At 36.3% G+C, this 12,500-nt stretch overlaps 1 protein-coding gene across 1 annotated transcript; it reads left to right on the forward strand.

Moving 5' to 3' along the window:
* Window positions 1–1,355: 1,355 nt before the first annotated feature.
* On the forward strand, window positions 1,356–12,440 carry LOC128213761 (uncharacterized). Its single transcript, XM_052919807.1, has 8 exons — window positions 1,356–1,376; window positions 1,668–1,766; window positions 2,351–2,419; window positions 3,446–3,583; window positions 5,419–5,866; window positions 6,631–6,802; window positions 7,545–7,742; window positions 8,929–12,440. Exons 3-8 carry the CDS (start codon window positions 2,352–2,354, stop codon window positions 9,213–9,215), a joined length of 1,311 nt encoding a protein of 436 aa, XP_052775767.1. The 5' UTR covers window positions 1,356–1,376; window positions 1,668–1,766; window position 2,351; the 3' UTR covers window positions 9,216–12,440.
* Window positions 12,441–12,500: the final 60 nt, after the last annotated feature.

Below are 12,500 nucleotides of genomic sequence, written 5' to 3' on the forward strand. Positions count from 1 at the left end.
TTGAGTGGGGGAGGGGGTGGACGTATGGTTATGTTGGGGAAAAACATCCAGTGTTGGATGCAATGTATTTTATATGAATATTTTTATTACTGTCAGACATGAGTCAACAGAGAGCACTTGAACTCCTACGACAGGCAGCTGCTGCCTTGGAGAGGGGGAATTCTACTACTTCTTCTACTTCTAATACTGATACTGCCACAACTGCTAACACTAGCCAGTCAGCCACCTCCACTTCAAGGACTATGGCAGCAGTAAGGAACATATTTGCTCCCTACCAGCCTTACAGCGCCAACAGAACAGGGGCTCGTGGCAGACGTTTTAATCCTACTCAAGCACGTAGTTTCTGGACACACAGATTTTGTGTTCTTGGGAAGACTTCAGATGTAAGTTTATTATCCATTTGATCTGTTTTCTTAAAATTTCTTACTTTGTACACTGAATTTGGAGCATCAAAATTGATTTATTGATTCCATGAACATTGCAGTATGGCCATTGGTTGGTCTGTCGGCTGCGGCGTTGTCATCCATAGTTGGTATCACGCATTTCGTTTCCGACTGATTACTTAAGAACCCTTGGGTTCTCAGACCTTATTGTTCATGGTCAGTAGATGACCCCTATTGATTTTGGGATCACTAGGCACCTTGATTTGTAGTTGAAAATGGTTTCAGCTCAATAACTTGGGCCTAGGATCCTTAAACTCAGTAGGCATATTGGTCATGGTCTGTAAATGATCCATAGAACCCTTTGGCCTAGATCCCTTGAACTTGGCAGGCTTATTGGTTATTGACAAATCAATAGATGTTCCACACAGATTTTGGGTCACAAGGTCAAGGTCACAGTGACTTTGTAGTAAAAAACAATTGTGGTTTGATCCTCAAACTTCATTTTTGACCCATATTGTTTCTGGGGTTTGTTAGTAAAGGTTTCAGTGATTTTTTGTTGGAAAATGCAGGTGATAGAAGTGTTCATCTAGTTAAACCAACATATTCAGAATGATAGCTTTAATGGTGGACATATATGTATCACTACAGTTTACCTTTTCCTATTGTTTCATTTAGAATGTTGCACCTACCCGAGAAGAAAAAGACAGGCTGTATAAAGCCAACTTGGGTGAAAAAAAAATATCATTTGAAAAAAATGATGATGCCACGTATCTGAAGAGTCAGTTGGAGGAGCAGTACCCCAAGTTGAGTGGAATTGGAGGATTTGAGTTATTGAGGACCCAGGCACGGAGCCGATGCGACTTGGAAGTGATAAGTGTGCCTCCTGGTGGCTATACTGTAAACTTCCTGTCGAATCAAAGTAACCTTGGTCAGGCAGTCTGCTATATACGACCTATACAAAATAATCTGTCTCTGGAAGGACAAGAATTCACTGTAAGTAAACATAATTATAAGGGATTTGTCTCCAAACAATCCTTAGTAATAGATATTGTTATACAGACTTCTTACTTAATTTCTGCATTGATCCAATCCATTATGATATACAGTTAATATGTGTATGATTTTGATCTTGGATAACCTTGATTATTTGCCAGATTTAACCAGAAGGCGAGACAAAATGTTATGAGACTTGGTCTATGAAAAATGCAGTTTTTTCTGTGTTTGCACACTAAATTGTACTTTTAATTTAAGTGAATTATGGCTAAAGACATTGTGTTATTTTAGGATGATGATGGTATTCAGGAAGAGTGCATTCGATGTCACATGATGATTCCTCTGAGACTACTTAGGGAGCATGCTGTGACTTGTGGAGTTACAGAGGAGGTGAATTATGTTTACTTAAAATCCTCACAATAATCCCAGGGCATTTGAACCACTTAAACATTACATTTTCGCATGTATAACATTCATTCTTGCTTAAAACATTCATTCTTGCTTAAAATTTTACTAGTGATTAATTAATATTCATATGATCAGCCAAAGGTTCTCCTACTAGAGCTTTGAAGACCATATTTCAGTGTCTGCAGAAGTTGAGCACACATTATAAAAGAACCAATTAACTATGATTACTAAATGTGGGACTTGCCAAACTTTATGGAACTCCCAAAATAGCTCATAAAGACGATGTGCAGAACCAATGAACCAACGCACCAGTTCAGGGTCAGGAATACAGCTGAGGGTCAAAGGCCTGAGCCTTGGATTTCTTGTCCACTCAATTTCTCCTAAACCCCTTGAAGGATTTTCATGAAACTTGTCAAATATTTACCTCATCAAGACGATGTACAGAACCCATTAACCATCCAAGCAGAACCCATAAACCATCCGCATGATCTTAAGGTCAAGGTTATAGCTGAGGGGGGTGCAATATGTTTTTGTGTATAAACAACTTAGTTTTGTATGAACTTCAGGATGAAGTTCTACCACCATTTCCCAAGAAGAGAAATGTTATACAGACACCAGTGTGCCAATTTGCTTGTGTAAGTATTTAATACATATATATGAAGGGTGATCAAAAAGTTTGTGGACTACAAAATGTAATGTTACTTGGTAGAGTTTTAGAAGATACATGTAATAGACATGAAACTAGGATCATGGGTAGAGTATTGCAAACTACTAATTAATGTAGCTTCACTCTTGAATTTTTTTCCTAACATCTTTAGTGATGTCCTAAAAATTGACCTGTTTTGCCTTCCTTTCTTATACATTTTGATCTTATATCTAGGAAATCAATGAAACTAATGGGGGGAATTAGATGTTGCAGACGTAGAGCCAAAACACTTTTTATAGAAATATATGAAATGTTTGCCTGAGGCTTTGGAATTTTTAATGCAAAATCGTGTTATGCCAGTAAATGTTGTGTCTGGTAATATTTTGGAAACCTGAAGAGGTAATCATGTATCTTTACATTGATATTGTGTAGCATTATGCACAATTTTTCCAGAGTGCCAGCAGCTGCCCTGGAAGTCCATTTTCACAGTAACTATATTGTTATAGTTTATGTTGAAGTTTATGTTCTGTTGACTGTTACAGTTCATGCTCCAGGATGGTGATATTATAAAACAATTGTCATTCTGTTCTCTGTTATTGTACCCCTGCTTTACGAAGTATACATGTAAGAATCACCCATGTTGACATGTCACGTCCGTCACATCCCGCGCCGTTCCGTCCTGTCACTCATTAAACAAAGTTAAATATTTCGAGTATGACTAGTGATATTGCAATGAAATTTGGCACACAGGTTTAGAGGCATAAAAACAATGAGGAAGACAGGTATATGGAGGACAATTCCTGCCCAAAATCCAACATTCTTCATTGCATTTGAAGTTGTCGTTTTGAAAATTTATTATGTAAAGAGTGTTGGCGTTCACTCATTTGCCCTCTTGTCTTATTTTTTCATGTTTTGGGTGAATTCATCTAAAATTGTTATGTACATGCAGATGTTTTATTTCACCATTTTGTTAGCTTTCAAACAGAGTGAATATCATGTTTCATAAATATTTCAGGAAAGAGACTGAGTCTGGTGTATGTCCAGTTTGTGATAAAATCTTCCCGATAGAATTGTTACCAGAGCACGCTGATGTTTGTTGCCAGTCTGATGAAGTTTGCCAGTCAGGGGAAGCTGAAGCTAAACATGTGTTCAAGTAAGCCTTAAAACAATACACTGAATTTATTTCTGGTGCTAAAGATCAAACCACATGATGATAGTTTTACAGTCGGCCAAATCTAATAATTCATGTCCTGTAGTAATTAGATTGTAAAATGAAAATCAGTATTTACTGACAGTATTCTATATATTTAATAACATTTGGATAAAGTTACGACCCTTTAAGTTTCAAATTAAAACCTCTGGTTAAGATTCTGTGTGAAACTACACTCAAATCTATATCTTTTTAAAAGCCTTCCCAATCTGCACACCAGCTTTAATATTTTAAGTTAGATAACTCTATTTTGCATTTATTTCAAGTATCGTTTTGTTTACTTTTCAACTCATAAGTTCTGGTTCAAGTTTTGCTTGAAACTACATGCTAGTTAGGGCCCGCAAAGAAATGCAAGTGCCCTATAGTAATCACCCTGTCTGTCCATTCGTCTATCAGTTCATCAACATTTTCCTCTTTTTTTTGTCGAGCCCTCTTGTGGTGAGCGAGACATAGTTGTCACAATGCCGGTTCCGTGTATGTGTGTGCGTGCGTCCGTCCATCCGGACTGAACCTTGTCCGGGCTGTATCTTGACCATGCATTTTAGGATTTTCAAAAAACTTTCCATGAAGGTTCCCCATGATGAGGCGGCTTGTCGCTCACAAGACCCAGGTCTGTACCTCAAAGGTCAAGGTCACACTTAGGTCAAATGTTGAAATGAGTACTGAACCTTGTACGGGCTGTTTCTTGACCATGCATTAAAGGATTTTGAAAGAAACTTTCCATGAAGGTTCCCCATCATGAGGCGGCTTGTCGCGCACAAGACCCAAGCCTGTACCTCAAAGGTCAAGGTCACAATTAGGTCAAATGTTGAAATGAGTACTGAACCTTGTCCAGGCTGTATCTTGACTATGCATTAAAGGATTTTGAAATAAACTTTCCATGAAGGTTCTCGATGATGAGGCGGCTTTTCACGCACAAGACCAAGTTCTGTACCTCAAAGGTCAAGGTCATGCTTAGGTCAAAAGTTTGAATGAGTACTGAACCTTGTCCAGGCTGTGTCGTGATTATGCATTATAGGATATTCAAAAAACTTTCTCTGAAGGCTCCCCATCATGAGGCAGCGTGTCGCGCATAAGACCCAGGTCTGTACCTCAAAGGTCACGCTTGGGTCAAAATTTATGAGACAGAGGTGCAGGTCTAAATTTTGAAGTGCACCTCTACTTAATTGGTTGATAATAGAGATTCTTCTCTATATTTAGACCTTTGCGTCTAAATAAAGAAATGCACTTTCTAAATTACATAAAAGTGCACCTCATAATACTTATTATATATATATATATTATATATATAACTGCTTATTGTTCAACTGGTGCAATTGCATGGAAGAGCATTATGTCTGTGTCAAAGGCTCTTTCAACGGGCTCGACATTTCGCCTGTTGGCATCTAGTCTTAATAATTTTACTACAACCATAGAAAATATCATCTGCAAACTTAATACACTTACTCATAGGAACAATGTGCTCCTTCATGGCAAGTAATATACTTCCAACTTTAATATTTTAAGATATATGGCCCTTTGCAACTTTTGTTAAATTACACATTTCAAGTTTTTTCCTAATAACTTAAACCACTGAAGAGATCGTCTTCAAAATTCATACACTTAGTTACAGTGACAATGTGCTTTTTCTTTACATGTTATAAAATAAGAACTGAAATATTGTAAGATTTATGGCTCTTGGTATTCAACTTAAAATATCTTTTTTCTTAGAACCAGGACGCAGGACGCAGAGGTAAAAAAATCACTGATGTCACACTTCTTCATTTGTATCATTGCAGCTCATTTGATGATTATTTGTCATCAAAGACTCTGAATGGGGAGAAGCTCTGGGACATATCAGTAATCCGAAGAATGCTTGTCCAGCAGGCCATGGAAGAAATTGAGCAAGCGCCAGAAGAAGAATGGAACAGGAAGTTTTGTATAACATTCATAGGGGAAGAAGGTTTGGACTCCGGCGGATTGACGAGAGAGTTCTTAACATTGCTTTATGACCATTCCCCTGTTTTTGAGAACAGTGTTCTCAGCTTTGATGCACAATTACTTGAAAAAAAGCATTACTTCTTAATGGGACAAATGGTTACAATGGGCATTTTAAGTGGCCATCCAGGACCAAGGAATCTCATGAAACATGTTGTGGACTACATTGTCAGTGGAAGAACCACAGGTATAACAGATATACCTGTAGATCAACTTGGCCGATTGGATGCTGTCTCAGCTATACAAGAGGTAAAATATATTTTTAAATGGTATTTTTAGGCTTAAATAAAAAGCTTTCAGGCTAGTTGTTGTGCTCTGTTACCAGACGGAATAGGCTAGTGCTCTGAAAAAAACTGTAAGTTATTTATTAAGTTATTTCCATGCACACTCATCAACTACATAAGTTATAATTGCCCTTGCTTCTTTGGCAATATTCAGAAGTTGGGGTGTCTATGTACTATTGACACATTTCTGGCATAGGGCAAACAACACCAATAAGGAAGTGACTATACAATTTTATTTGGTTGTCTATAACCTAAAGGAATGTCACGGTACACTTCATGTTATTCTGTTTTTGTAATAATTACTGTTTAAACATACATGCCATATTTCTGAGAGGCTTCCCAGGGGATTTTGGTCTGAATTCCAGGGGATTTTGATATTATACCAGGGGATTTTTACACGACGAAAATTTGCGCAATATCTGCATTTATAATATAAGAATAAATACAGAAATACATTCAAATTACAATAATTTTTGGACTAAGTCATCATGGTCCTTCATGGAATTTCACACTCATAATATTATTGATGCTTTCCACTGTCAACCTGAAGCAAGTTTTTAAACATTTTTTTTTTTTAAATTCCAGGGGATATGGATTCCCCGACGGGGGACCAGGGGATGGGTAGAAATTCCGGGGGATTTTTCCCCCTGCCGGGGGATATGGCATGTATGGTTTAAATGAAATTAATCTCTTATATATAAATACATGCAAATACTTTGCTATTCACAGATTTCGGATTCAGTTGATTGCAACCAGATGATAGAGAAATATGGGGATCTGCTGGAAGCCTGTGGTTTTAGAAAAGTCTTGTCAGTAGAAAGCAGACAAAATGCTGTGTCTGCGATGAAGAGCTATTACTTGTTCAACCGATTTATTCCAAGTCTACTGCAGTTTGTGGAAGGTATGTGTATTTGTGTTTTCCCCTAAATATTTGTGGATAATGTGTTCAGTGTAGATTAATTATTGTATATTATAGTTGCAATATTGCATTATCTTGGCCAGCTTCTTTGCACTGCTACTCATATACAGGTGTAAGGAATACCAAGCTCTGGCACTGTGTGTCTGCCTTAAGACTGAGCATCTGTGTATTGAGCTATTTGACCCCACTAAAATTGTTCCACTGTTTTAAGTAAAGATTGTTAAAATCTATAGGACTGGTGCGTTAACAGATACACTTAATAAACTTGTGGACTCCTTAGGGACATTTGACTACCATAGCAGTCCACTGTCTGCCATCACAGAAATCTTCGGCAGCTCCTTACATCCCTAGAATAACCAGCTGACATCGTCTCAATGTCCCTAGCAATATTATTGATTTCCCTTAACAAACGACCGTTAAAATCAATTATCAACCACTAACTTCCTTAGCAAGCAGCAACTTCCTTAAGTAACCACTCACGATTTGGTCATTTTAAGCAGGTTAGCGATTTAGGGCAATATTGGCCCTCCTGGTGGTTTATTTGAATTCTTCTTTAGAAGTTAAAATATGAAGCTTTACAATAATTCAGTAATGTCAGTTTTGCTAATAACAATATTCTAATAATAATTATTTAAAATTAAAGCATATGACTCATGGTTTGGAGCACAGAGATACCCATAGGAAAATTTAAGTTTTACAAATCTTCTTACCCTAATTGTTTCAGGTCTCAAACTTCATGGCATGCTAGACATGTTGCGGAAATGTCCGGAGAAGGCATACAGTTACCTTATGCAGACAGAGCATGTGGACAGCTTGACCATCAAAGGTTTTTTTAAGCCTGTATTTTCTTCCGATAAAGCAGAAAAAGAAGATGAAGAAGTAATTCTATGCAACTTTCACCAGTTCCTGAAGAAACTTGAACGTATGTATCACTTGTAGCCGTTACTATACACCAAAGGTGATTTTGTAGTTTACTAGGCATAAAGTCACTATGACTTGTTGGTTTGGTATTTGACAAGATTTAGTTGCTGCTTTGTCTGTCGGAGCTGAAAAATGGGTACTTGGGTGGCTAGGAAAACAATATATACAGTTCATTAGGAACTCTTAGGAGGCTAAATTGCTCTTACGAGGCTAAAAATATATTTGAGATAGTCACGTATGTATCCATTTGTGGCGTCCTGCAGTGCACAAGAACCATAATCCTATCATGCATGTTTATTGAGTAATCTCCCCTGGCATACTGTTTAGTGTTACTTTGTAGTTGTTGTTTTGATTAACTTTCTGAGCTCCTACAACAGATTTACTGAGAAAAAAGTTCTTAAACCATGTTTTGAAGAGTAACACACATATTATAAGCTCACCTGAGCAAAATTGGAGTTGATAAGATTAGTCTAAGTTCCTTCTAGTTCGGCTTGTCCAGGCATTAACTTGGCTATGTGTAAATGCTCACCATGAGTACAATCATGTCTGTAGGTTACTGGCCAAAGTTGCACATAAAGGCCATGGTTTAATTATTTTTTTTTTATGTTCAGATTGAAACATGGGTTTTAATTTGGGCAATAGAAATAGTCAATATATATATAATGAAGACCTGTCTGTGAATGCATACCACACTCATTCCACTAAGACAGAAAATGTAATTAAACACACGAGTGATTTTTACAAAGTTGTCCTGAAAAAAGCCTTCTTGATTTTCAAATGACATAGTGAGTATGGAGTCAACCTCTAAATTATGATTATTGAAGCTTTATGGTCAAATTAAATCCAATTATTAGAAAAAAAACAGTACTTATCTTTATATTAAAAAACACTGTTCCAACAACGCAGAATGATCAGGGTATTAATCCAATATAGGTGTAGTTCAATTCAATTTCAAAATATGATTAATTTTGGCATTTTAAATCTTAACTTTGCCATTTATGTTCTAATAATAACCACTAATAGTAAGAAAAGTGTTTTATGTGTTTGGACAGTTTTACATGTATTCCATCTGCTTCTAGAAACACCCATATCAATATTATTAGTGTCCTAACAATGGCAGCAAATACCCCGGTACAGTATGTTTTTCATTTCATTATCAGTATTTTTTCCTTTTTTGTATATTCCAGGAGGGAAAATGTCATGCATTAGCATCGATGCTGAAACTGGGTCCTCATCTGAAGTAAACCTCAACACAGGACATCTCCTTCAAGCACTGATTGGATGCCCAGCTCTCCCAAGCTGTATCACAGAGGGAATAATAACCTTTGATCACAAAAGTGATTATCTTACAACTGTAAACACATGTGCCCCTTCAATAAACTTCAGCAAATTATCAGTGATAAAGAACTATAGCTCATTTGAAGAACTGATGAAAAATATCATTGTTGGATCATATGGCTTTGGACGTGAATAAATGTTAATTCAGCAGCTCTATATGTTTAGAGCCCCAGCAGAGGCTGGTGAGGTAATTAAAGGTTTTATTTTGGAAACTATATCTTGTGTAAAGGACCTTTTAGAGGGCACGGTGTAGTGTGTTAAAGTCATGTTTTGGAAATAATATTACAACACTTTATTGAAACCACAGGCCTTAGAAATTAGACATTTGGCCCATTGTTGTTGCTATTGTTGTATTAATCACTTTCAGTTATAGCCAAAGTTATTTTTATGCCCCCGAAGGTGGGCATATTAAAATCACACCGTCCGTCCGTCCGTGTGTCCAGGCTGTAACTTTCCCTTGTATGGACAGATTTTAAAATAACTTGCCACATGTGTTCGGCATACTAAGACGATGTGTCGTGTGCAAGAAACGTGTCCCTACCTCTTAGATCAAGGTCACATTTAGGTGTTTATTCACAATGGAATGCTGCATATAAGGACATAGAGTATAGGTTGTCGTGTCCGGGCTGTAACTTTCCCTTGTATGGACAGATTATAAAATAACTTGCCACATGTGTTTGACATACCAAGACGACGTGTTGGGTGCAAGACCCGTGTCCCTACCTCTAAGGTCAAGGTCAGGTGGTTATTCACAATGGAGTGCTGTATATAAGGATACAGAGTATTGGTTGTTATGTCCGGGCTGTAACTTTTTCTTGTATGGACAGATTTTAAAATAACTTGCCACATGTGTTCGACATACCAAGTCTACGTGTCATGTGCAAGGCCCATGTCCCTACCTCTAAGGTGAAAGATACAGTTAGTGTTTATTCACAATGGAATGCTGAATATAAGGACATAAGAATGTAAGTTGTCAAGTATGGGTGGTATTTTTTTATGTTCAGAGGCAATTTAAAATAACTTGCCATATGTAATTGTTTGATCTTTAACTTTTCATGTACTGACCTTGTTCATAGGTCAATGTCACATTCGGGGGCATTCGTCACATACTGTGACAGCTCTTGTTTGATGTCTGACTTTAACAAGCTTTATTGTAAAATAGTCATAACTTTTCAAAATTAATATTAGCACATAGCAGTGGTTCCTAACAGTGATATAATCACTAACAGTGATATAATCATAATATGTATTCATTCAAGCATGAAGGAAAAAATACCTACACAGTTTCACGACATCACTTATGTAGTGTCTGTAGATAAGTGTTTAAGCTGTGGATTTCTCCCACCTCAGATAAGTAGATCCAATAATTTAACCATGCTAGATATTCTTATCTTGCCCACGGGCGAAGATAAAATGCCCGTATGGAACTCCTTTTTAATGGTCACCACATTATAATAACCTCCCTTGTTGAAGACTGTCGTCAGTAGCATCAAGGAAATCTTGTCTTATGGTAATATTTAGAACGCTTATTAATTATTTCTCGCTTCAAATGTCACCATAAAATAGTTTTTACGCACCATTCAAGAAATAATGCTTCATTTTCCTTAGAACTATTTAAAAATACCGATTTGACTATTAATATCAACTTGATCACTGCGCGCGTATCCATGACTACCACGTGCTATCGCATATCCATACGCAATTATTTTCACTAAGCACAAAAGAGTTCCAGCAAAAAATACATTTTTAATTAATTTTGTTTAACTGAGGTGGGAGAAAAAGCATCTACCATAGCCAGTCGTGTAAGATAGTTTCATCCCGACCCTACGCTCGGGTCGGAATGATCCTATCTTACACTCTCGGCCATGGGAGATACTTATAGTCTTCCACTAATTAGCAGTCATTTTCAAATAAATTATTTTTCAAATACAGTAATCTGTATTAGACGAGAAAAAGATAAGTTCAACCCTTCAACTGAAACAGTTTTATTTTGGAGGAAAATCAAGATAATACAATAAATATGTAATTGAATTACTTGAAACTTAGCATGTATCATCGACCACATATATTGCGTAAACTTTGAAGATAAAATTAATGACATCACATCATCAACAATTTCATGGAGAATTTTGGGTTTAGAAAGACATTTGTCTGATTTATGTATCACTCAATGTGTAAAATCCGTACAAAATTATCTAAAACGACTAAAAATATATTAATTTATTTCTACTGCCTTTCAGATAATACAAAAAAATAGTTATATTATAATGTTTTAAGGTGTAACTATGACACATTTACCAGTAAATTTTGTTCAATACTTGAAGGGTCCAGGCCCGGGTTATAGTTTGTATAATGTTGTATTATTTCAGTCACATTTATGCTTAAATCATGTTGTAACATTGAAATATGATGTTATGAACCTAGGCGATATTCTGCTTAAAATAATTCACAATAAATTGATATTTCTGAGAAATTACGTTTTGCATTGTCATAGATCTTATAACTGGAAGTCAGAACTTTAATTTCTTTGGCCTGGAATTTTATGTTCAATCATATATCTTAACCCTCTGCCTTATTATTAACTTAAAGTTAGTCAAGCCTTGTGCTTTAATGTTTGTAAAAGCGTACCATTAAATTAAATTCTGAAAAAAATAATTACCAGACCTTTCTTACACTCATTCTTACATAAGTCAAGGGACCTTTCAATCGATTCCTTGTATGATGTGGAACTTTTTAGGGAATGTGAGAATTCCAACTTATTATAATCGAAAATGTACACCGGAATCTGCCTACATGTTTGCTCAGTTACGTGACCCTCGGTTTAGTCACTGAAGTTTCCTACAGGAAGCTGTGAGAACTCTGCACAGGCATTATTCAATATAGCTCTACAAAATGGGCACAAACGTTCAGTTGATTTTCTCATGTTAAGGTTCAAATGAATTATGGGAATTATGAGAAAGTCTAGACCAAAATCATTTTCCAACTGTGTAAATCTTGACAGACTCTCAATTGTTATTTTAGAGTGGCCTTTTCGGGCAGAGAAAAAAAATAGATTGGCATCTTTGTGCAAAATATGATTGAAATTAGTTCACTTTTCAAAAGATATTGATCAGAAACTCAATATTTGACCTGGTGTCCATGTTTTCAAACATGTTTAGAAAATCATAAACACAAAATTTCAAGAAGATCTAATTAAAATGATGCTTCTATGGCATGTACAGGTAAATTGGTAGTTTCTGACAAGATTTTTTAAGTTTCTACTATATATATGTACATATAAGAAATAGGGGCGCTGCCCCCTGTTGGCCATGTTTTTTTACAAATTATTTTATTTTGAACAATCTTGTTGGAGGGTCACCAATGGACCATTTCTATGAAATAATCTAAATCAAACCAGCGGTTTAGGAGATGCAGTCAAACA

This window comes from Mya arenaria, chromosome 13, assembly GCF_026914265.1.
Source record: "Mya arenaria isolate MELC-2E11 chromosome 13, ASM2691426v1".
Taxonomy (NCBI): domain Eukaryota; kingdom Metazoa; phylum Mollusca; class Bivalvia; order Myida; family Myidae; genus Mya; species Mya arenaria.